The 26,968-nt window shown below is 38.6% G+C and overlaps 1 protein-coding gene across 1 annotated transcript in view; it reads right to left on the bottom strand.

Moving 5' to 3' along the window:
* Positions 1-16,176, bottom strand: part of BARD1 (BRCA1 associated RING domain 1) — a 32,749-nt gene extending 16,573 nt beyond the window's left edge. Inside the window, exons 1-4 of the mRNA XM_026707779.2 lie at positions 15,659-16,176; positions 12,180-12,236; positions 10,467-10,600; positions 3,588-4,579 (exon numbers count right to left, since the gene is read on the bottom strand). Of these exons, the coding sequence (XP_026563564.1) occupies positions 3,588-4,579; positions 10,467-10,600; positions 12,180-12,236; positions 15,659-15,804 (1,329 nt within the window). The 5' untranslated portion in view covers positions 15,805-16,176. The remainder of the gene's footprint in view (positions 1-3,587; positions 4,580-10,466; positions 10,601-12,179; positions 12,237-15,658) is intronic.
* Between the last annotated feature and the right edge of the window lie 10,792 nt (positions 16,177-26,968).

The following is a 26,968-nucleotide window of genomic DNA, read 5'->3' as shown; positions in this document are numbered from 1 at the left end:
ACCGACATATTTAATTTTAAATGCTTTTAACGGACTCTCTTAAACAATCCAAAAGTTGAACTCATTTAATTTTCATTAAGTTTGGTGTATTAAGCCCTACATAGTAATGAAAACAGTATAGATTTATCCGATAATTAATGAAGTCCCAGAAGAATTAAATGTAATTTCCATTTACTCTCCCATGAGATTGTTTCTATTACACTGACAAGTTTAATTGGATACGAAATTCAGAAAATAGCTGCAGCTATTTAATAGTGCAATCCAAATAGAACAATCCATGGCTGGGTGGGGAATAGGACGAAACAGGAAACGTTTCCTTTTATCTAATTCCAGACTTTTCAAGACAGTGACTTTCTCTAAAAGTTTTTTTTTCTTTTTATTAAGTCTGTGTCTACTTGCGTTTTTAGACTTTAGTTTGTATACTGCCTACAATTACTAGGGTGGGATATATAGGTTGATAGAAATCATCACCATCATCTTCCCTCATAAAAGAGTTTATTGTGCTTTAAAATTAGTCTCTGGCATGTTTTCTTTTTCATTTTCACAAGTAAAAGGTTATTTTTTAAAAATTAAGAAATTAATCAGGAGTCACACATGGTAAAAAGGTGAACATTAATAAAATCTTACTTAAATTTATTGTGGTCATTAACCAGCACAGGAGAATTAGTATTCAAATATTCAAAATTAAATTGACAATATCAGTTCATGAAGACAAAAAATGTTGGCAATCTTCAATCAAAAGAGGCTAAAAGGCTTACAAAGACATATACCACAAAAAGAAATTAAAATCAGCAATCTGGATCATATAAAGCTGGAATAGCTGCATAAAATGGTCTTCCGGAAGGGTCTTAAAATCTGGCTCTGCCAAGTGGCTTGGGGCCCTGATGGGGGTGCTCTGTGCTAGAGGTGCTTGATAGGATACGAAAGAAAATTCCATTCCCATTATTGTCTGTCTCCTTAGCTTTTAGCTTCTATTTAATCCTTACTAATTTTAACTTTTATGTTTATCTTTTTACCATTTTTAAGTAGTCCAGAGTTGCTCCAACAAATGAGATGGGTGGCATATTAAATGTAATAAATAAAATACAAATACTATACAAATATGTACTATATACTTATACCCATTTTTGTTTCCATTTTCACAAAGAAAAGGTTATTTTAAAAAATTAAGGAATTAACAAGGGGTCTTCTTCTCTACTTTCTCTTTTGCTGCTTCAGGTGCTAAGGGAGATACAAAGTTCTGGTTCTTGGCTCTTCTGGCAGCCTCAACAATTGTTAATTGATGTTATTGTCATGTGTCTAACAAAAAGTCACACATAGTAAAATCTGATAATAAAATCAATTATACAAAAAGAAACTACATGCCAATTTCACCAGTGATATGCTAGCAGAAATTCTTGATCAGTCTATCGGCAAGGACAGGCTAACAAGGGAATCCAGAAAAGACTAAAGAGAGAAGAATGAATTCCTATCACATTTAAACTCCCTTCAGACAAGATACTTAGACTAAGGGCAGCTGTAATTAATTTCCAACAAATATCCAGTGGGAAGTAGACGCAAAGAAACAAAAATCCTAAGAACTCCCCATCTGAAGGCAAGATTCACCAGCCTATCAATTTAGCTGGACTCATTTTGGCTGATTTAAGATTAGGGCTATTAAAATCTTCAAAATTGCTAAAGAAATCATGTCTATTTCCAGATGCTGGTCCCATCTGGTTTATACATGTGCAGACAGAACCCCTTTAATTCGCTTATTTAGGCTAGTATAACAGTCTTGGAATTTTTAACTTGGTTTGGCAATATCTGCATGACTGAGAAAAGGATTTATAGGAGGCGCAACCACAGCTTTATTTGGAGTCACCCCAATCCCTTTTTGGAAAGAAGTAGGAGGAAGGAATTTCATTTCATTGTGCAACTGGTCTCCAGAAAACACCTTGCAATTTGAGGAAATTGGTTCCTTGAATTTCACTTCTAAAAATCCCATGAGAAAGGGCTTTAAAATTCCAAAGAATCAAGTTACCTGCGCAAAACAAAACTGAAGGTGCACTGTTTGTATTCCTATCGAAGAGGGATTCAAATTACACCTGCACCTGGTGTAAACTGATCAGATTCTGGAGGAGAAAGTTCTAGCCACTATGAGTCTCATCTATGAAAGTGAGGAATACCTTGGAAAGGCAGAAATCTGTTTTCAAACTAAATGCAGCAAGCAAAAAACAACTACAAAGAAAAATAAAGCCCAATAGGAAGATTGATGGCAACGTGTCATTCAGAAGATTAAAAAAAACAAGATGATTGTCCCTGCCATTGGAGTTGAACAATTGATTTCATATCCTCCCCCTGGAAGAAAACACATAGGCATCTGAAGTAGGATCTCCATCAAGTGTTCCAGTGACAGGAAGAAAAGTAGCTCAGACAGACAGAAGAGTCCACTAGGTACCTTGAAGAAACAAATTTGTATGGTGGTGATTATCGATGGAGATTCTCAGTCTTCCAGGTCTTGTTCTCCCAAAAGTGCTTTTCCAAAAGGCAAGCTTCTTGGATAAGAAGCGAAACATTTTCAGGGAAAAACCAAGAAAGTTCAGTTGCCTTTTGGGAAAGCACCTTTGGGACATCCCAGAGTTGTGGATACTTCATTGCTGGAGGTTTTCAAGAAAAGATTGGGCAGAAATGGAAACGTTATGTATAACAAAGGAAAATGTATAATAAAAATATTTTTTTAAAAATACCAGTAAAATCAGTTATGCTATAGCAAGCTATACAGAGGTGGTATTCAGCAGGTTCTGACCAGTTCTAGAGAACCGGTAGCGGAAATTTTGAGTAGTTCGGAGAACTGGCAAATGCCACCTCTGCCTGGAGATTTTACAGTATCTTTCCCCTGCCACGCCCACCAAGCTATGTCCACAGAACCGGTAGTAAAAAAAAAAGGAATCCCACCACTGAAGCTATACCAGATGCAGCATTTAAGGGACCAACAATATTTTCATACCCTGAGCACAACTGCACAATTTTACTTAAAATTTCATAAAATAGCAAATATGGCAATATTTTGTAAGGTTTGATAATCTTGAAAATGCTCCATTTTTATTTTTTCAAATTGAGGCAACTGATATACAATTTGGCATTCTCCCGGACTTATAATGCTTATTGGAACAACAGCCAAGGGAGAACAAAAGACATCCTTTTCATTAATATTTTGGTATCATGTACTCCCTGAGGACAGATTAGTCCCCAATCTTCTGCCTTCAGGAATTTGAACATTTTAATTAGGGTTGCTTCTATATACACTCACCCAAGATTATACACATTTTTACAACACACAGGAATAATAAGCATCTCTCTTCTAATGACTGAAACATTCTTACATGCATTCCCAATGTTGAAGAGCATTTCTTTTCATGACTACAATATCCACAAAACAGCAAAAGAAAGCACATACACTATAATGCGGTATCTCTGGAAAACAGAAGATGTAGACTATTATATGAACTTAATGGTTTAGAAATATTTTACTCTTCTACACTTACTCTATAGGGAAATAGAAAAATTGTTATATTACTGAGAAAAAAATATTACAGGGGTTAGTTTACCTCAATAGAAGCAGTATGGAGTAAAGATTCCCCTTTATGGTTTCTCTTGGCTGATAAGTTTTTGGGAAATTTCTTGAGGAATACCTCCTTTTCAGCACAATTTCTAGACACTTTTGGAAGTTCTGGGTCACTGGCACATACAAAGTCTTCCAAATTCCTTAGTGGTGATGTGATTCCAGGCAATGGCAGAGATGGGGAAGAAACTGCACAGTCCCTAAGGGGAAAGGCCACCACAGAATTCCCAGGCAACTGCTCTGAGGCCTTTTTCAGCAATTGTGACTTCTGTTGGATAGTCCCCTTTTTCGTTTTGTGACGTGACTTCTGTTGGATAGTCCCCTTTTTCGTTTTGTGACACTTGGGCAAAGAAATGGGAGAGCCAGCAAACTGCCTGTCACACTTTAACTTTGTTGTTTCCTTTGCCAAAGAAAGCCACTCTTCAGAAGTCAGATCTCCCCCAAAAACATTAGGCATAAGAGAAAAGTTGCAATTGCTACTTTTCTCTTTAGGTTTCACAAGTCTAACATTGCTTGTTGAGAGTTCACCTGCATTCTCTGTAAGCTCTGTCCCGGTTATCAGCCTCAGCACTGGGGTATTTTTTGAGCCAGAACTGGGGATTGGATCTTTGCTTTCATTTAGGCCTACTTTATACCTTTCACTGGAGTTTTCCTGTTGGCCCCTGAACGTATCCCCCTGTTTGCTGAAGTCTTTTAAAGTATTTTTTCTTAGCTTCTTCTTATATTCCTGCTGATGTGTTTGTTCCTCTCTGAAAGGCTTCTCATGAGGAGGTGAAGAAACAAAGTCATAGATGGAGGTTAAGTTACAAGACCCGCTGTCCTTGACTGATTCCTTCAGCTGCTCTAATTTCTTTGGGCTTGTCTTCAGGGTGAATTTCAACTTCCTACTGTGAGGACTGAAACACATCTTGATTTCTTTCTTTTTAGTTTCTGCCTCTTTGACTTTCTTTCCCAAAGCAGACAAGTTATTTTCAGGATCTGACAAGGAAACAGAAGGGAGGAAAAATATTTAGTTTTATGTACACTATAACAATATTACCTCTTACTGGTGGTATTATTTGTATCTGCAGTTTCACTTAAGGCTGCAGTCATGATGAAATGCTTTTTCCATTCCAAAAATCTGTCAGGCTTTTTGTATATAAACATTTTCTTCTAATTTCTCCAGAGTTTCTTCTCATGTTTGAGTATAATATCTGATCAAAAATTCTACAAAAAAAGTCAGAAGAGTTCCACATATATAGAGTGGTAGTTTCCATGCAAACTTATATCACAATTCAACATTATAGAGATGAGTATTATGGTTACTCATAGTACAGTACATCCTGTTCTTCTTCCTCCTGAAAATTACTTTCAGATTTGCAGAAATCATGTTGCCATTATGTTAAACTAAGATTTGCCTCAAAACAAAGATCAAAGCAGCATAGAGTTGTTCAGTGGTAGAAACATTCTTTACCTACAGAAAATGAGTTCTATCCAAGCAGGTCTAAAGAAAACATCTCGCTACACCTGTATAGCCGCAGTCATCTGATGAGCTGTAAAGACCACTGCTTTAACTGTGAATGCACCCATTAAGCATTTCAGTAGAGGACTCCTATATAGAATATGTTATACTATACTCTGTTCAGTTGTAACTCACCATATTATGCAATTCTTCCAGGGATATTCTGTAGCTTTATGCATCTCATATGCTATCAGTCACTTCTTTCACTCAATTTGCCCAAAATTATAAATGCAATAGCCCCCATGATATCTACAATAGTATGCATGTCTGTCTCAATGTCACTTTTCATAATACATGTTCTCTCTATCTAGTTTTAGGACTTGTGTGGAGAACAGATCACATCTTAGGTCTTCTTTGTGTAGAAATACTAAAAAGTCAAATGGATTTACAAACAATGCATCCATTGCTATAAATTATAGAAGTTCAAACACTATATAAAGTATCTTGCCTAATGCAAAGCTTTTTAAAAAGTGAAAGACAAGGACATTATACTATGGAAAGTTTTAGTTACTTAGCATACTGGGACATGGTATGCAAATTGAAATATGCAATTATTTTAAAAATTTGAATCCATTGAGACTAACTGAATTTCACATTACTTACACCACTCTGCATTAAAATCCCAGTTATATATTTTTAGGATATTTTATTAACAAGTTAATCTATAACCAAAGGAATAAATGTATAAACATTCAATTTAAAAGAAAGTTCAAAATCACTATAATCAAATTACAATGGCCCTTGGCTTCTCTTAATGAATTTGTACTCAACAACTTTTATTAAAATCTTATTTTCTATTGTAGGTATTTTATTTTAATGGGTGAAAATATCTGTGATTTGTGTCTCAAGGGCAGTATGTGCAACTAAATTTGCAGAGTAAATTAATAGAACATAGGGCATCAAGTAGTAACTTTCATAACATCCTACATAAAATGTAATATATTAGACTTAATGCAAATGTCATATTTCTTGATAAAGCAAGTTGCAAGGATAAGTTATTAATATAGCCTAAGGCAATAATGACCAATTAATGTTGAAAAATTTCATTGGTACTTTTAGTTAGGCCTATGAAAGAACTGGCTGGAAGTTATGGGTAGAACAAAACAGAAACAGAACAAGATTGTTGTATCACTAAAAAAAGTTTAAGTAACCTTCCATTGTAGCAACACAATCTGTGAAGCCAGGTTGCCAACAAGCTTAGAAACAAACACTGTACAGGTGACATTTACTCCTCATATTATTTATTTACCCTCATCAAAATTACTGCAATTCCAAATTTTTACCTGGATATAAATATTCATATCCAGAAAATAGGAAGGGGGACACTGTCAACTTTATTTTTAACTGCCTGTATAGTGAACCTGTATATTAAATATATATTAAATATATGAATAACCTGTAACCTGTATATAACCTGTAATAACCTGTATATTAAATATATTAATAACACTGCATGATGCTATTCAAACACCATAATAATCTTTGACTAGAGGAACTAGGCTGCAATTTTCCCCTTATCAAGAGAGAAAAAAGATTTTTTTAAGGATAAACTTTGTGCTAATGGATTCAATTTTATTGCCTGAAGTGACAAATTACAGTATATTTAGTTATTAAGCTGTTGCACAATGCAAATGGAAAGAAGTTTTGAAGATTGAGGTCTAATTTTTTGTATCTATTATAATAATACACATTTAGATCCATAAAGTATTATATCAAGAATGGTTTGATCTGTCTCAGGAGAATCTTTTGGAGTTAACTGTTCAGAAGCAGCCAAGAATATGGAATATTTCTTTCTCGATGTCTTTGAATTAAGCCTTTTTGGAATACATGCTTAAAACCAAAGTTCAAGGTCCAGGATGATAATTAAGGCTAATAGAAAATGAGAGGCTCTACTTTTTTTTCAAACATGATTTCCATTAAGTTTTTGTTACTGCCCCACATTCTGTTCTTCTTAGCATCTTATCATGCAACACTGTGTTCTCTGTCCTCTCCAGATCTATTATTCACCTTGTAGCTCTTATTGCACTAACTGGTATGAGCTGGATGATGAAAAGTAGAGAAAACAATACAGGTAATCATAGTGGAGTCTCCCCATTGTGGGCGAATGTTGGGGGGTGGGTGTTAAGTGATCTGCTTCACTTGTGTCCCTATCTCTGTTTTCTATGTATTCGTTAAATGTTAAGTGGAATATGGGATGCCTCAGGGGTGGGGGAGACCCTAATGCAGACACAACTCTCTCTAGCCTCCCAATGCCTCCCCTCCCCTCACTGAGAAACCAATCCCATGCTCTACTTCCCATCTTTTTGGATCCTAATGCTTTGGGCTTTGTACCCACCCCTGCCACTGATTGTTAATTTACCTTTCAGACATTCTCCAGAACTCAAGTTGAACAAAAAGAGGAACAGGCCGTTCCATTACTGGGCCACATGACGGAATTCCACAAGCGTATTGCAGCTATCACTGGGGAAATGAAGGCACTAGCAAGAAGAAATCCTGGTGGCTTTTCTTCCCTGCCTAGTCACTAGCCTTGCCTCTCCCAACATTAGAAGCCAAATGATAATATGCTAATGGTAGGAGAGGGAAGGCTAGGGCTAGCAAGGAAAGGAAAGCCAAAAGGGCTTCTTACGGCTGCAAATGCTAATTAGGGGAGGGAAGGCTAGCGACTATCGAGAAAAGAAAAAACAAGAGCTTTGCCAATGCCTCTTGTGGAATTCTGCCACGAGTCCCCACAATGAGGCAGTCTGTCCTAATCATTGCTAAGCAACCTATTGTAAATCAAGGACTCCCTATATTCCAAAATGCACATTGGACTCAAAAAACTGCATTCACCATTTTATTCTAGACACAAATCAAACAATATATTTGAACATATACCTATTTCCATAATGTTTAGTCTGCTTTACCTAAGCAGCATGTTTTTTCTATGAAAGTTAGCTCTTGAAAAATAAGTTTTACTAAATATAACAACAATTTTTTGAACAATTGTTGGTACTCATGATCATGATCAATATGACAACATTAGCACAGGATTTACAGATAGTCCTGGACTTACAACTGGTCATTTAATGACCACAATCAAGATGATTTTGGAATAGGTGCTTTAATTCGGGCCTTTGTAAAACATCATGATGGGGACTCCCCTAGTCACATAACCTTTGGGCACTTGGCAATCTGTTCATATTTATGACTAGGTGCCAAGTGTCCAGTGATTATGATTGCCATATGCAATCTTCTGATAGCTTATGAGCCACGGTGGCGCAGTGGTTAGTGTGCAGTACAGGCTACTTCTGCTGACTGCCAGCTGCCTGCAATTTGGCAGTTCAAGTCTCACCAGGCTCAACATTGACTCAGCCTTCCATCCTTCTTCCTTTTTTGTAATAAACTTCATTAAAAATTACTGTTAAAATATACAAACAACACACACACAGATTGAGAAAGGAAAGAAAAACAAAAAAGGGTAAACAATTAAAAATGATTACATCATCAACAGTTTGTGGTTTCTTATTTATCTCATTATTTTGTACCATATTTGCAATTAATCTTTAGTGAGAATATCTAATTACTACTATTGTCACTCCTCCTCATTTACAGTTTATTATTATTATAATTATATGGTCTATCTTCGGTCTATCCACTCATACCAACAGTTCCAACTCATATAGTACTCCGATAGTTCTTTATTTTTTAGTGCTAGAGTTAGTTTATCCATTTCTGCACAGCTTGATATTTTCTGAATAATCATTTCCTCTGGTGGAGTATAGGATTGTTTCCAGCATTGTGCGAAGGCCAATCTAGCTGCCGTCAATATATGTAGTATTCTATATTTAACTTTTTTGGGGAATTGTCTGTTGAGAATCCCTAATAGGAAGAATTCTGGTTTAAATTCAATCTGCTCAATCGTAATTTCCTCCATCCATTTTTTTATTCTCAGCCAATATCTGTACACGACCACCACATATGGTAAAATGTTCCTTCTTTTTTTTTTACACTTCCAGCATTTAGGACTCATGTTGGGAAACATCTTCGCTAATCTAGAAGGGGGTAGGTGCCATCTATAGAACATTTTGTAAGCATTTTCTTTATATGATGCCGATTTTGTAATTTTATTGTTTCTGTTCCAGATCTTCTCCCATTTTGATAAAGTAATGCTACGGCTATATTACTACTCCAAGCTATCATATTACCTTTAACTATTTCTTCCTCTAATTCTAATAAATAGTTATAAAATGTTGTTATTTTTTTTTTTATCTGGGCCTAATAAAATTTTATCTAATTTCTGTGGTTTATTATAGATTCTGAAATCTTTCATGTCCTGTCTATATCTATTCTGGACTTGAAGATATGCTCACCGGTCAATTCGTAACCCTTGTTCCTGAAGGTCTTGCCATAATTTCAAATTTCCTTGTATATACAATGAATCTCTATGCTTTAACATCTTATTAATATCCAAGTGGTTCAGGTGAATTATCGCCTCCATTGTTGAGAGCCAGATAGGGATCTTTAAATAATGTTTTTCCTTATTTTATTCCAATTGGCCAATAGAGAATCTTTAATTAAATGTCTATGAAAATATCTTTGTTTGGTTTCCATCCTAAGGAATTAACAAGGGGTCTTCTTCTCTACTTCCTCTTTTACTGCTTCAGGTGCATCCTTCTTATGTAGGTAAAATGAGGACCCAGATTGTTGGGGGCAATATGCTGACTTAGAGAGGGCTGTAAAACACTTCAAAGTGGTATATAAGTCTAAGAGCTATTGCTATTATCCCAAAAGTCAATGTGGAAGCCAACAGGAAAGGTTGCAAGCAAAAGGATGTTGGATTTGAGGTCTGTTTCCCCAGTGCACCAAGGGATTTTCCCTCACCTCTGTACAGGGAGGGGAAATCCTTCCACACATTAGAGGAACAACCCCAAATCTGGCAAAAATGCCAATGAACACCAACATTCTGAGCCTTTCAGAATGCTGGTGTTTATTAGGTTTTTCCCATCTCTAGGGGTCAAAATCCTACTGAATGCCAGTGTTTCTGCCACTTCAGAAGGGAAATGTTAACAAATATCAGTCCAGTAAGATTCTAGTTAGATAAAATAAGATGAAAATATAAAATTTGTTATTCACCTGTATGTACAATAACACATATTAAAATGAAATTCTGATGCCTTGCTCTCAAAAGGAATGCCATCCACTGAATAATGTCACCATCCGAAGGATAACAATAATAGCAGCAGCAGCACCAAAAATGTCAAGTTATACAAAAATGACACCAAAATGTAATTACAGTCCATTTTAAATGTATAGTGGAAAAGAGTCTTGAAAGATGGTTTTGTTCTTTCAAGCTACATAATTTCAGGTTTCAAAAAGTATTATTACCTGAGAAGTTCTTGTCCTGCAAAGTTTGCAATTTGCTGTAGAGTTTGATGATGAGGTCTAGTTTGCTGTTTATTTTCACATATTGTTTCATGATTGGTACCTGACATATTGGGCAAGCTGTGCCTACACAAGTTCTGAAAAATATAAACATGGTTTCATGAGAAAAACTACATCTGGATAACAAACAATAATTTCTAACACATGGTTAAATAAGTCTTTATCTTAGAAATTAAAATACATAAGAACAAGACAATTGTTTATAATGCACTTAAAATGGTAAAGTTTTCACTGATAGCTTATATAAGTTAATAGTTTGATACAAACTCTATGTTCATACGTCACACCAAAGTGTAATTTAGAACAAAATGCACAAGTAAGAAAAATTACAGAGAAGGACAGTGGCATTAACTTTTGCATGCTCCCTCTTTCTGGATTATAAATTTTACCTTTCTGATGTTGCCAGGATTAACTGAGGCTATGTATAACCAAAAATTTCAAAAAAGCTAGCTTCATACTTGCTTATGTTTATATGAATCAGTTTATTTACTTAACTGGTTTGCTTAGAGAATGATCTCTTTACAGTCATCTTTTTAATTGTTCTGATATTTATATCATATATTTAAAAACACAATTTATTTTAAAAGGAAAGAGAGAGGAAAAATATTACAAATATTACATGAAAAGGTTTACAAAATAATGTAAGATAAAATTAAAATAAATTACAACTATTTCAACCGAACAAGTAATTATACTTGTCTAATTTAATCTGGGAAATCTACTCCAAATGAAACTTACATGTAGTAGAAACAGCATCATATGCAATATGAAGTACTATTTCTAAAGACATGCAAAAAATAATCCAAGTCGTCATTTAGATAAGCAGGCACAATAGGGAATATACATTGAAAGCAACATGACAAAAAACGGTCAGGCATAAGAGATTGCTTGGGGTTGTTTTTCCTCCCAACCTTCCCCCACTTTCACAGAGCAGAGACTGGAGAAGAAGACATTACAAGACAGTAAACAGGGACAGAATAAGTAATATACTTGACTGTTTGCATAATGTACTTCAACATTCCAATCCAGAATGTGCCAAGGACTGGCAACACAGACCTTTGATATGTATTTCCATTGTGTGCCTATTTATTCTCTTATAATTCCTTAACAACAGGCAAAGGATAACGTATATTGATTGTAATGGCAATCAGATGACTGAGCTATGCTGCAAAGGTTGAAAATGCAGCATTAGTTATAATTATTTTTTTAGCACTGTCATAACTTTGAAGGTTCGCTGAACGAGGAATAGGTAAGCAAAGACTACTTGTAGTTTGTATATATAGGTTCTGAGTATTTCTAGAATATTATACTGATAGGATGATGTGTGTGTTTGTGTGGAGTGGAAGGCATTTAAATGCATAATAAATATGTCAAACCTAACAGAGGCTTAAATTATTTAATCTTTATTTCATCTACAATGATAAAAAGGAAAAAAAACATTACAACAAATAAGTGCTTTCTTGAGACATACATGTATGGTTACATAAGAAGATATAATCATACTAGCAGCCACAAATAGAAAGCAATAACACATATTTACTTCAGACTAAAAATATGATCAAAATAGGCAAGCTTGGGAAAAGCTATATAACAATTTTTATTTATTTTTCACATTTTTTAACTATTCATCTCCCATAAAGTTATGTCATGACTCACAGACAGAAGACATGCTCACAAGTTCCTAGGTCCACAGGTTTCTTCAGAATGTTAGTACTGTCAAGAAGAGAATAAATGGAATTGAGTTATTTCTGTCCTAACTATTAGAATGGACACATTTTCATTCCATCCCCAAGATAAATAATATCAAGATAAATAAGCTAGGTAAACACTGTTTTCCCCTACATTAACATAAAAAACTGGATACTACGAAAAAAATGTGTTCATCTTTTGTACTCAAATAATATCTCTCTAGGCAGCTGCCTCTTGGGACAAGTTTTACCTGTGAAGAATTCCACCTCCAATACAGAAAAACATGGCTAGCAATGTGGTGTCAAGGACAGGCTGCAAATACATGGGTGTGTTTTTAGAATCTGGAGGACAGTTTAAGCTTCCCTCTAAAGCAGACGCATGTAGGTTTACAGTAATTAAAGCTTTGTTTGGTTGCATCAAGGCTCATCAAATTCATTATATTTCTCAACTGTTTGAAAAAGATCAGGGATCCTAATCTTTTTAGCATGGGAGCACATCTAAAATTTTGAAATCATGCTATGGAAGAGGTGGGATTCAGCTAGGTCAGACAGATTTGGGGGAACCAGTTGTTACAATTCTGCAGAGTTTGGCAAACCGCCTAATCTCACCACTGGCTGGCCCCACCCTTGCCTGTTTTTTGGGGCATTTTTGGCTGTTTTTCAGGCAAAAAATGCCCCCCAAAGTCAAAAAATGGCTGTTTTGGCCATTTTCAGGCCTTTTTTTCTGGCAGTTTTCAGCCATTTTTTAGGCAAAAAAGGTCCAAAAAATGGCTGTTTGGGGGCTGTTTTTCAACCCATTTTTCAGCCATTTTCAGGCTGTTTTCAGGCAAAAAGCAGGAAGGAAGGAAGGAAGGAAGGAAGGAAGGAAGGAAGGAAGGGAGGCAGGGGTTAATCCAGCTTTAGCTTAGTTTCTTTCATAATTGCCTGCACAGAAGTATTGTCAATCCTTCTCCTTCTGTTATTTATTTATTATTTTGGGGTGCAAACGGGCTTTAGTTGTAAATTGCTTCTGAGGAGTCAATGGGATTTATTGCCTCTGCCACCTCAGGTGTGAAATGTTGACTGTTATGACACAATATATTGCTTTATAATAAGCTCAGCCTCCAATGTCTTACTTTCCTTGGAGATGGGAGCAGAATGCTTTGCTGGTCTCTTCCCATCCTTTCACTCAGGGGAGGGAGCATTTGCACCAGGAAATAGAGTTGGTTAACCCTTTCATTTCTGGAGGTGTTGCATATAGGCCCAAGTCCTGGGGAAAGGGAGAGTGGCCGGGAGGCGGGGTTGGGTGTGATGAGTGACGTCGAGCTGGCCACACCCATACACATGACCACCCAACCACACTTACCCAGCCAGTCATTAGTATAGAGAACCGGTTGTTAAATTATTTGAATCCCACCACTGTGCTATGGACTCCCTCATCCAATTGCTACACAAAACATCCATTTGGTAGCGGCAAAGCAGCTAAATTGTTTGCTGCTACTCCTTTTAACCTCCCACCACTATTGAGCAGATGGGCACATTGCCACCACCACCTCCAGCCCTTTTTCTTTAATAAACAATACCTTGTTATTTTTAACAAAGTATTGCTTATTTTTCAAAACCCCTCAAGGGAATATACAGAATTTAAAAGCACTGCTGAAAATAAAGATTGGTGCACTGCAGCATATTGGCTTCCTAATTATTAATTAAAATAATTTTATAAATAAAATTGGGTGAGGCACAGAGCTGAATAGAAACAGAGGAGTCCACAAAATTCATAGTAAAGACCCAGAAAATAAAGAATCTTCTATCTGCGTTTTCACAATCAATAATTAATTACAGCATTGTTCAAGTTATTTCTCATGGTATTTCTTTTGGTAAATTTCAACAGTGTTATACAAATATCAAAGGGTCTTCTGCACAGAGGGAGGCAGACATTAATAGGATGATTACTTCCCTAGCTGCTACTTATTCCAGTGTCTTATAGCATGAGCAAAAACTGTCTATATGTGCTGATAAGAAGCTACAGGCTATTTTTGTATGTCTGTTTCTGGAAGAGATGGGTTGCAACCAAAATAGCAAGATCCATGGACATTCAGGGCAACTTCAATAACAAGGTTTTAATAGCATGCTACCTTCAACTGTGCAAACCAGTGTTGAAACCCTTTATTTATTCTGCAATATTAGTGTGATTTTGCCACTGAAATATCAGAACCCAAACACAAATGAAATAGAGTATACCCTAAAGTAACGTTCCTTGCCAAAGTCAGTCTTTATAACCTGGCAGCCTAGTTACTGAGACTGCAATTCCTAATTCATTTGACCCATTCTACACTGAGGAAGGATAGCCAGTGCCAACAACGTAATTAACTGTTATCTAGGAAATCTGTAAGATAGGGAATCACAACACTGTACATTCTTCCAAAGAAAACAATCCTCTGAATATAAGTGGAAATGTCTATATTTAAGGAATTAATCCCATCTACAATTGCAAACTCCCATTTCAAGGAGAACCACATCTAAAAGTAAAAATTAAAATAATTTTGCTTGCAAAATTTGAGAGCTAATCTGCTGTGGTGGCTGAGACATTGGGCTAGAAACAGGGGAGAGAGCATGACTTCTACTTCATTTTATGCTTGGGCTCAAGGGCAAAGCACTTCTAAAAACCCTTGCCATGAAAACTGCAAGGGCTTGTACATGCTTGAAAAACAAACAAAAAGCAAATGAACAAAAACATCCCTCACTAATGGTCAGATATATTCTCTGCCATATGATTTTGTTAAAAATGCCACTTGCCGAACATTTTATATGGAACCAGAAAAGGCTGGAGTAGATCAATATGTATGATGTTATCTCAAATCATTAATTTCCCTAGCTTTTTCTTATTGACAAGTTTTACGCAACTCACCCCTTTCCTAAGAGGTCTGCATAAGCACACCAACGTGCCTACCGTCCCTGTCCTATTGTTTCTTTTATTTTTCTTATATGTATCCATGTATTCATAACTATGCTTTTACTTATACCTATTATCTTGTAAGCAATTGACAAAAATAAATAAATAAAAATAACTCATTAAACTGGGAGGGGGGGGAGGGGGGTCTCCAACCACGGGAGTTGAAGTCCACCAGTCTTAAAGTTTGTTTATGTTATTTGTTTGTTTATTTTGTCAAGCATGCCTTTGATAATATATATAAGTATAAACATAATTATTAATACATGAAATAGATATGAATAAAAGGGAACATTAAGACAGGAGCGGTAGGCACGTTGGTGCGCTATGCGCAAGTTGCCAAGGTTGGAACTCCCTGCTCTATAAACAATGTGGTCTGTTGGATCAGTTCTGGACTGGAAGCATCCGCAGGACCACTGATAACAGCAAAGATGACTTAATTTCCAAATCCCTTTTCCCCATCCAAAGCCTCTGCGCCATCCCTTCCGCCCTCCTTTTGCTTAGGCATAACCGGTTACCAAAGGGAGCACTTCAGGCACTCCGCCAAGCTTCTCAAAGCCAGCCGCGTTTCTTTCCACGGGCTTCCGGACTGCGGGTGCTGCTGCTGCGCCATGTGGCCGGCGGGTTCATTACCGGAACGGCTCCGAAATATACCGGGTCGCATAATTCTTCCCTTCCCGCTAAATACAGGCCAAAAGGCAAACAAACCCAGCCCCGAAGAATCGGTTCAAACTGCGCGCTTTGCGATTTATGCAACAACCGCCGAGGGCGCATGCGTGAGGTTGTAGCGAGGGCTGAGACTCGGTTTCATAGCCCCGCTTGAAACTTCGTTTAATTGGCCCCTGCAAATAATAGGGGCGCGGGAAACCCCGGCGATTTCATCCTTATGGAATTCTAATCCCCGCTTAGTTAACGGAAGAAAGAGTCAAGGACTCGCGTGAAGTAGCTCTATGATGCATTAGGCACGAAGCATTTCGAACGAGCCTTCAGCATCGCGGCGAAAAGCCCGACGATGGGAAAGTTTCCGGGTCTGAGGAAAATTTTGCGTGTATGCGCATGCGTATGCCGCTACCGTCTCGCGCCTCTGATTGATCGTTTCGTTCGCTGGGTGGAACTTTTGATACGAGCTCTGCGATCTTTTGCCCCTTGTTCACATAGAGGTTTTTTCGGGAAGGAGGTTTGTTAAATGAAGTGAGCACGTACGTCAAGGGTCTTCAAACTTGGCGAGTTTAAGACTTGTGGACTTCAACTCCCAGAATTCCTGAGCTAAGATGACTGGAGGAAGAATTCTGGGAGTTGAAGTCCACAAGTCTTAAAGCTGTCAAGTTTGAAGACCCCTGATGTATTGCAAACAGGTGGCTTCCCCCCCCCCTATAATTTCGTTTATTGTTTTGAAGCTGAGTGTAGCAGTAGTATCATATTTTAACAGATTAACAGAGTTGGAAAGGATCTTTTAGGTCATCTAGTCCAACCCCCTGCCCAAGCAGAAGACCCTACACCATTGATTGATTGATTGATTTGATTTGTCAATTGCTTACAAGATAATAGATATAAGTATAAACATGAGTAAGAATACAAGAAATAGGTACAAATAAATGGGGACAATAGGACAGGGACAGTAGGCACAATGGTGCACTTATGCACGCCCCTTACAGGCCTCTTAGGAATGGGGTGGGGTCAATAGTGGTTAGTTTGAGGTTAAAGGAGTGGGGGTTAGAGGAAGTAACAACAGAGTCAGGTAGTGCATTCCAGGCATTGACCACTCTGTTGCTGAAGTCGTACTTTCTGCAATTGGGTTTGAAGCGGTTTACATTGAGTTTGTATCTGTTGTGTGCTCTTGTATTGTTGTGGTTGAAGCTGAAGTAGTCATTGACTGGTAGGACATTGTAGGAGATAATTTTGTGTGCTACATTTCTGACAGATGGCAGTCCAAATCTCTTCTTGAAAGCCTCCAGTGATGAAGCTCCCACAACTTACAAAGGCAAGCTGTTCCATTGGTTGATTGCTCTTGCCGTCAGAAACTGTCTTCTTATTTCTAGGTTGAGTCTCTCCTTGTTCACTTTCCACACATTATTCCTTGTCTGGCCTTTGGGTACTATGGGAAATAGCTTGACCTCCTCCTCTCTGTGGCAGCCCCTCAAATATTGGAACACTGCTTCAGGTCTCCCCTGCAGGGGTGGGATTCAACTGGTGTTACTACCAGTTCGGTGACTACTGTTCAGCTTTGCTGGCTGAGGAATTCTGGGAGTTGAAGTCAACAAGTCTTAAAGTTGCTAAGGTTGGACACCCCTGCTGTAAATGGAGAGCTCAGCTAACTGATCGGAGGCCATTTAGTTCCTCCTTCCTTTGGCTATACCGAAAACAGCTGATTATAAGTGGGAAGTAAGTCAGATCTTTGTTTAATGAGCCATTTGATTCAATTAATGTATTTGATTTTAAAAATTTGTAAAATTGAGTCTGATTCATTTGATGATTTTTTTTTACTTATGAACCTAATGGGCAGGCTCCATTAGTTCCTACCTTGAGGACTACCTGTATTCCTTTCTCTGCCTTTGTTTGAAGTAGTTGGAAATCCCAGCATGGAATTATAGATTGTGCAATGTTTTCCCAACCAACAGCTTATGCTTTTAGGAAACCTATGGACATTGAAAATAGATATCTGACAACATGACCCCCATCTTTATATATAATGGCAGAATGGTAGGTATATTATGAGACATGAAAGCCAGCTGAGTGATTTTGGAGGGTTGTTCTCTCTTAAGCCCAACTCAACTAACGAGGTTATTGTGGAAGAAAATAGGTGAGAGCATCGTGTACACAGTTTTAAATTGTACAAAATAACAAAATCCAATAATATGGTTGTGCTATATAATGTGACAAAAGTTATGTAATACTGGCTACCTTTTGCTGATTACAACTGATCATCATTTTGATTGAGTTTATTAATTTGAGTTATGTCATTGTTTATCTTGCCATTCTAAAAATATGAAAACTCAGAACAAAAAACCCTTCAAAAAGAACTCTCTCTCTCTCTCTCTCTCTGTGTGTGTGTGTGTGTGTGTGTGTGTGTGTGTGTGTGTGTGTGTGTGTGTGTGTGTGTGTATCCTACAATGACAGTAGAGGCCCAGTTCCAATGCAGAAAAAATGACTACAATGTATTGGTTTTGAATGATTGTAACTTTCTAGTTCCCATGCCTGGAAACACATACCAATCTTTAGTGATTGGTGTTCCAAAGGGGATTATAAAACCAGTGCATGGTGCATTCTTTTTATTCAATGTGTCCACTAAGCACCAGTTGTATTTGGAAAAGCACTGCCACACAGCTATGCACATTGCAGAATAGATATTACATGATCACAGAAAACATCACCATTCTCCAAACCAATATCAGAAGAATCAATTTTATAAATGGAAGAAAGACAATGAAAATATTTCTTCAATTCCAGTTGCTGGAGAAAAATGTTTGAAATTAAATTTAATATCTGAATAAGTTCTAAGAGTTAAACATTTTAAGTGTTTTATCCACTAATATGGCTAACATTAATTTTCTCTATTATCTAACATCCGGTGTCTTTTGCTTCTCACAGAACCAAAGTAATCTTGCTGCTACTTTGGGGCTTTCTACGTGTTTTACATTTGAGCATCCAAACAGGAGCAAGAGTTGGTAAAATAAACTGTATAGATCATCCAAGTTTAAGCAAAATTTAAACTTGAATATTAATCCACATAATTTCCTTTTTGGATAAAAGGGACAAAAATTGTGTAGAAAATAAAATCTGTTTCCTATACCCATACTTGGTGCTTGAAAAATCTTTATTAACATATATTTTTTTCTCTCTCTCTCATTTATCAAATTATTTGGCACATTATTTTTCTTCAGTAACATTTCATGGTTCAGCCCATCCTATTTTTTCTTTACTGAATATGTTTTTTAAAGCTACCTATGCAGAAACCTGCATGCACAAACCTCTTCCATATATTTGTAATTATTGAAGCATACAAAGCACTTAAAGGAGAATTTATCACTTTCGGATAGAAATACTCTAAGCCCAACAAAAGATAGAATGTGGATGCCAAAAGCAATTTATAACAGGTTCACTGACATTTGTGTTACAAAATCCTATCTGAAGTCATAAATCTGTTATTCAAAAGATATTTAGAGCAGGCAAGTTACTTCTTATGGGGAACTTCATCATAAGAATTTTGTGAGGCAGAGCAGTAAGAGTTAGTTGACAATATTCCTTAAATAACTGTCAGAATATAACAAACAGCTCCCATTACATGAGCAACAGTGACTTGTATCATTGTGTTATGAAATTGTGGGAAACCCCCCACCCACCCAGGAATATTTTGGGGGTATTAAGAGGCAGAATATTATATTTCCCCAAAGGGAGAAATGGAGAAACATGATCTTAAAGAGAAAAGGCAGACTCAGTGTTAATAGCCCCCAGCAGATATTTTGTGCCCATTAAGAAAGATTGTGCCAGCTATTCACAAGACAAAAGAACTTCAGATGATGGGATTAAGGACAGGATATGAAACAATACCTGTCCATTAAAAAAGGCAGGCAAGAGGCAATAAAATGCAGGATAAAAATCAATTACACATGCCTGACAGGATTAGGTTCAGGAAGCTGATAATTAAGATCCATCATGAGTTTATGTGAAACAAGTAAAACCAATCAAATAATAAAAACCCACACAAAGCAAGCCTCCAGATTACAAAATGCTGTAAAAAACTGTATAAAAGGCCATGTAAAACCAAACCGATTGGTCAGCTGCCCCAGAACCACAGGGTGTTTCTGCTCTTCAATAAACGTTCTTTCTGGGAGGACAGAGCTGACGTCGCAGCAATACGATGAGCTTTTCCTGAGCTCCAGGGGGAGCATCAAAATCCCAGCTCCAAGGAGGTCCAGTTGGACCTAAATCGTCCAGAAGGGATGATAATTGAAGAAGGCATACTCTGTCAATCCCAGGGAAACTGCAAATTCCCTGGTTGATCCGGAGAAAGCCTTTAAAGCCAACGACATGGAAAAATGTCCATTGCAAGCCACTATGAAGCTGGGACAGCTACCAGAAGAAAGAGAAACTGGAAAGAAGGTGTGATCGTGCTGGGTGAGAAATGTAAATTAAAATTAACTACTGGAGAAAGAGCCCCACTGGGAAAGTGGGGTGAAGGAGAGGTTAAAAGAGAAATGTGGAAGTGGGTTTCTTTCCACCCCACCCCTGTAAGCGGCGAGAAAAGTTTCTTTTAATCAGCCAATTGAAAAAGGAAGCAATTAATCATGGACTTCCTGGAAGAAATTTGGTATTGAAGCTGGACTGGACATGTTGGAATAACTAAAAATATTGGATAGTGTTAAAACTGAGAATTAGATTTTTGTTTTTCTCTTGTTTTCAACTATAAAATACAAAAAGATAAAGAACTATACCTCATATTGGAATAATACAAGGAAGAGAAAAGAGAAAGCAGAGCAACAGAGCCGCCTGCAGGTTGAAATGAAAATAGAAGACTGAAAAAAGAAAAGGGAAAATATATGACCTTGGTTACATGGGAATAGAAAGATAACAGGGTTATTTTGTCCGAAGGTGAAAGATAAAGAGTGGATCACGGACTTTTGTTTTGAACAGTGTAGCTCTTGGAACTTAATTAAAATGAATCAGACAACTGAGAACTGAACACTAAAAGGATTCCCTTTCTCTTGGACTACTTTTTTTTCTGGTGCCTTTGAGCTTGCTCTGTGAAATTTTTTCTTTCTGGAAATACAATAGTAGAGGATTGAATGCTGACAGTTGGTGGGCCAATCTGGATTACAACTTGTTATTTTTTTAAAAAAATCCTTCCTCTTTTCTCTTGTTTCTCTCTTGGTCACGTTTCATATTTACTATTCTTAATAAAATTTGGATTAAGGTAAAAAGAACCTTAAGAAAAAGAACTCTGGATGTGAATGAAAACAGATATTTTTACCCCTTTCTTGGATTGCAGTTGAATTTCCTTTTTTTTCTGGTTGGAAATATAATAATCGAGGATTGAATACTGAGGTGGGCTAATTTGGATTACAATTTGCTACTTTCCCTTTTTTCTTTTCTCCCTTTTCTTCCTCTTTTTTCTATTACTAATAAAAAAATTGGATTAAGGTAAGAGGAACCTGAAGAAAAAGAACTTTGGATGAGAACTGACATTTTTCGCCCTTTCTTGGATTGCAGTTGAATTTTCCTTCCTCTCTCTCCCCCTGAGAACGGAGCTGGACACAGTATCCTGTGATCCCAAATAAAGAATGATCGACCAGTAGGAAAATGTGTTGCAGAATTTTCCTGCAGACTTTTTGGGGGATTTTCCCAGGGTCTATGTCCACAGGATTTAAAATTATGAGCTTGGTGGTCCCTGAGATCCAACAGGTTGGCGACCCCTGCCCTAATAGACTCAAGCTGCACCCATTGGCTAATTAGCCTACCAATGGCAGTAAGACTAAGGATCTGAATGCTCCAAGCCATGAGGTTCCAGCAGGTCGACAGATCACTAATAGGGTCCCTCATGACACATCCACCCAATGAGGTTAGAGAAGAGTTGGGAGATTATCCACTTCGTGATAGTCCCAAAAATGATTGAGGCTGTAATTCTTGTCCCTGCTAGAGAAGTGGGGCCCAACGATATGGTGGGAAGGGAGAGAGAGAAAAATGAGACTAGGAAAAGGCCTGCTCCCCCCTCAAAACAGCCCTGAGAAAGGAGCTGCTCCACAGAGGGCAGAACTTAAGGAGAACGAGTGCTTGAAAACTGCGAAGGAGCAGATGCCGAGGACCCATCCCACCCCCAAAGAGTACTGGGCTCTAGCAGAGGTGTTCAGTGAGAAGGAATGCGATTGATGCCCCCGATTGTGCAATTTAAATCCTGCCAGTGGCAAAACTTCCTAAACCAAAGATTTATTCCATGGCCCCAAAGGAGATGAAGGAGTTAACAGAGTACATCAACAAAAACCTAGCCAGGAGTTTCATCCAACCAGTTAAATCTTGCATGGCAACCCCCATACTATTCAAAGAAAAGAAGGATGGGATGATGAGATTATGCATTTATTTTAGGGGAATAAACAGTGTGTGTGTGTGTGTGTGTGTGTGTGTGTGTGTGTGTGTGTGTAGAAAATGTACTCTTTCCCTTAATGAAGGACATGCTGGCCTACCTGGCAAAGAGAAAGGTCTTCACCAAGTTGGACCTGAGAGAGGCATATTATAAAGCAGGCTTGTCCAACCCGCGGCCCAGGTCGCCTCGTAATGCGGCCCAGTGCCCACCCCAACCTTCGTGCCAGAGCCAGTGAGGAGGAGGAGGGGAGGCAGGTGCGAGGCGGGGTGAGGCGAGCGCCAGGCCAAGCAGCAACAGAAAAGGCGGGCGCCGTCAGAGCGCCACCTCCTGCTGTTGCTGCCGCCGCTTCTGCCCCCGCCGCTGCTGCTGCTTCTGCCCCCGCCCCCGCTGCTGCTTCTGCCTTCCAGTCCTGCCTCATCCAGCCGGGCCATTTGCAAGAAGAGAGGTAGGCGCGAGGCGGGCAAGCTTTCTTCCCCCCGCAAAATTTGGCCAGAAAATAAACCGTGATAAAAAAACCGTGATAAAAAATAAACATCTCACTAACTTCATTTCCAAATAAATTTAATATGTTAACTATGTTTTCTACGGTTTTTGTGGATGATCAGGTATCGTTACTGTTATTTTATTTTATGTGCGGCCCAAACCAAATTTTCATCTTCTAATGTGGCCCAGGGAAGGTGAAAGGTTGGACACCCCTGTTATAAAGTGAGAATCAAAGAGGGGGATGAGTAGAAGACTACATTTAATTGCCCGCTGGGGAGTTTCCAGTTCAAGATGATGCCATTCAGGCTCCAAGGGGGTCCTGCCATATTCATGCAGCTGATTAACAAGGTACTGCATAATCACTTGTATAAGGGAGTCCAAGTTTATTTAGACAACATTCTCATCTTCACTAAAACAATGGAGGAGCATATCAAGCTGGTTTGCCAGGTGCTCAATAAACAACTGGATGCAAACCTGTATGCCAAGCTGTCTAAATGTGAGTTCCACAAGACCCACCTTGACTACCTAGGGTACCAAGTATCAAGAAAAGGAGTAGAGATGGAAAAGTGAAAAGCATTCTGGAATGGCAATCCCCTCGGACAGCAAACAACTGTTTCCTGGGGTTTGCAAACTTTTACCAACAGTTCATTCCCTCCTTCGCCAAGATAGCCTTGCCAATCACCAAACTGCTGAAGACAGAAAAACGGTTGTGTGTGTCAAGCCTCAGCCTGGCCAGCTTCTAGAGTGGACTATGGAATGCCAGGGGCCATTCAAGAAGCTCAAGCAGATGTTTGCAGATGAACTGGTGGCCCAGTGGTTAGAGTGCAATACTGCAGGCTACTTCTGCTGACCGCCAGCTGATTGCAATTTGACAGTTTGAATCTCACCAGACTCAAGGTTGACTCAGTCTTCCATCCTTCCAAGGTGGGTAAAATGAGGACCCAAATTGTTGGGGGCAATATGCTGACTCTGTAAACTGCTTAGAGGGGGCTGTAAAGCACTGTGAAGCGGTATATAAATCTAAATGCCATTGCTATTCTAACCCCAAGGAGCCTTTTGTTATCCAGGCTGATGCTAGTGATGTATCCCTAGGCACATTTCTCCTCCAGAAGAACAGAGGGGGAAATCTGAAATCATGCATATACACCTCCAGAAAACTCACCAACCCTGAAAGATGCTGTGTGGTGTGGGAGAAGGAGGATTTTTGCCATCTGTTGGGCACTATTAACTTTCTAGAGGGGAGCAAAGTGCCATTTAAAGTATGGACTGATCACAAGAATCTGAAAGCACTTAGGACCCCTTTGAAGCTCTCTGTCAACTTTAAAACAAACCTGGAAATTGTTCCTCAGTTGCCACATGGGGGGGGAGGGAGGGAGGAGGTTGGAATGCCTTACTAGACACTACAGAGAGCTTTCTCGTGAGAATTAAGGTCATCTCTGCTGGCATCGTAAGGTTGCGGAAGGAGTGCCTGGAGAGCCCACCAATTAACCCAATTGGTCAATGTGACCTGTGACACTTGGGGATGGGTTTATTTCCTATTTTAATTATACTGAAACCATAGGAAAGATTTAGAGTTGGTTTTCCTTTGAAGTAGTGCCGATATGATGTACCCAACAAAGTCCTTTGAGGAAGATTCTAGTCTCAGAGTTCTAATTTGCTTGGGTTCATTAGTCGGAACCTTGGCATTAAACCAACTCTCCTGTATCTACCCCAGTGTCCTGAGCCCTGGCCACCGACCCTATTGGGTGGACAGAAAAGACTCGGAAAAGATCGGAGATGGAGAAGACAGGGAAAGCAGCTGCTAACCCTAGCACTGCCTTTGCTGGGACTGTGCAGCCAGCAGGTCAGACCAGAGAGGCGATCCTACCACTGGGACCAGGCTGAAAGTCCATTTGGAAAGGCCCAAAAGGCCAGCAATGTGAGAGGATGCCCTAATTACTGAGGACCTCTACCGAACGGGCAGGGAGACCTGGTGCAGCGTTGTGTGAAGGCCGCTGAAGCAGAGTTCCCCTGAGGTCCCCTCAATCATCAGCTTCCTTCATCCCAAGATGAAAGGTAAAGAGGACTGCTGAGTGGGACAAGCACAGGGAATAGAAGTACCTAAACGCACTTCAGAGCCCATTGGTTGAGTGGCTGACAGGGAGATGCGATCATGTGGAAATCTGAGTGGAGCTGATGTGCCAACCCGGGCTGTCTGTTGAGACAGCAGCTTGGGCAGCTCAGCTGCTTCTAACCTGCCAGAATCCGAGCCCAACCATGGTGGCCCGTGTTGCCAGCCTCCTCCCCAGCCAGCCATGGCAGAAGCCCCCATAGCAGCAGCAAATGGCGAGTTCAGTGGAGCAACCTCAGGCTCCCCCTAGATGGCACGGGCACCCGCTGTGGCCTTACTGTCTGTGGCCTTGACCGTGGGCACCCCCATTCCTCCGCTGCTAGTAAACCTGCCACCAATGAAAACATTTGATGGGGACCTGGAGAAGTTGGCATTCTTCCCCAACCAGGTGTGGGCTCATCTAGACTGCTATGCCCTAGCTAACCCACATGACATGGTGATAGTGAACACAATGGCCACCAATCTAGAGAGGAAACTATAGAGTGGGTGATGAGACTCCATAATGACAATGCACCAGAACTGGGGAACAGCAACACCTTCCTGGAGGAACAGAGTGTCAGATCAAAGACAAATCCCGAGCCCTGCAGACTGAAGCAGAAATCCATTTGTGGGGTGTATATAAACACATGTCTCTGACTTATGATTCTGATGACCCTGACGCTAAGGAAAAATTCTGAAAGTTTTTCAAATTTGATTCAACTTGTAGATTTTTTATATAGATTCTGCCAAAAAAGGTTAGGAGATATTCTACTCCATTAATATTAATATCTCTATTTCTATCTTTCTGGTTTGCACATAAAGTGAGCAAAGATGATATTCTAAACAGTATAGTAAACTATTACAAGCTTCACATACTTCTGATGTCTAAAACTTAAACGTTTGTTCCATTATTAAACTTCCTACCAAGTGACAGATTTGACAGTTACTAAATCCCATCCATTCTCCCATTCCCTCCCCATTATGCAATGCTATATTTCTAATCTCTGAAATCACTCTTATGTGAACCAGGCTATTGAAACACATATTGACCGTATAGTCCAACCATCCAAATTAAAGGTTGGATGGTAGGATCATGCTTGCTTTGTTAAGTATATATCTTACACATAGAGGGGGAAAGGAAGTAAATTATCTCCCTAAATTTTGTCTCTGCGATGCAGCCATTTACTTTCTCTTATAATTACTAAATAGATATAAGTGACTGTTAACAAAAGTGTTTGAAGTTTTGAACAAAGTAAGCTTGTGTTTTTACTTAATTAAATTGGCTTGGGGTGATATCTTCTAAAAGCTGGGAATGTTTGTAGTTTATATCTAGAAACTAGAATGTAAGAGGGTGGGAATCATGATCATTAGTGAGTAAGGAATTGGCAACTAATGGATTGATGCAAATGCAAAGTGAAGTGTTTTGGAAATTATTATTTTAACAAAGAATCAAAAGAAATACAGGCATAGAGGAAAAGAAAAACTGATCAAAGGGAATTGAACCCATTATTTTCAATGTTCCATGCTAATGCATAAAATATGAATAACAAACAGGTTGAGCTGGATTTTGTGGAGCATAAGGGTATGATTTATATACTAGGGATTATGGAAACATGTTGGGATAACCCACCTATGGAATATTGGGCTTGTTGGATACACCTTTATTTCAATGGAATGGGCAATACAAGGGAGGAGGCTGTGAGTATCAGGAATTAATTTGCTTGCAGGCAATCCTCTGGATTGATGGTCCAGTGTTGGAGTGTTGAAGCAACTGGATTAAATAAAAAAGAACAAGTTAGCAGATGGTAAGTCTTGCTTTGAATCTGCTACAAATTACCAGCATAGAAGATGTACAAAATCAGGCATCTGAAGCCTTAAAAAATATGACATAGGAGTAATCGAGGATTTATCTACCCAGGCTTTTATTAAAAGACTGTTTCTATTAAAATGTCTTATATGTTCTTGGCATGTGTTGGAAATAATTTTCTTTTTCCAAAGGCTGAGGTGGGCAGTGAGGAAAACCACGTGTTGTTTAATAAAAACTTGATTTAAAACATTAATAAAAGGGTTGTTTTAATAAGTGAAACTGACGTAGTAAGAATATGCCAGCAGTTAGTGAAAAAAGTCTTTTGAATGCCTTTGAGTCCATAGGCCTTGATGAAATTCACCTTAGATTACTGA

This window comes from Pseudonaja textilis, chromosome 1 (genome assembly GCF_049901715.1).
Source record: "Pseudonaja textilis isolate UNSWEBS1 chromosome 1, rPseTex1.2, whole genome shotgun sequence".
Taxonomy (NCBI): domain Eukaryota; kingdom Metazoa; phylum Chordata; class Lepidosauria; order Squamata; family Elapidae; genus Pseudonaja; species Pseudonaja textilis.
Note: the sequence above shows the minus strand (reverse complement) of the source record. Positions and strands in the feature narration are given on the sequence as shown.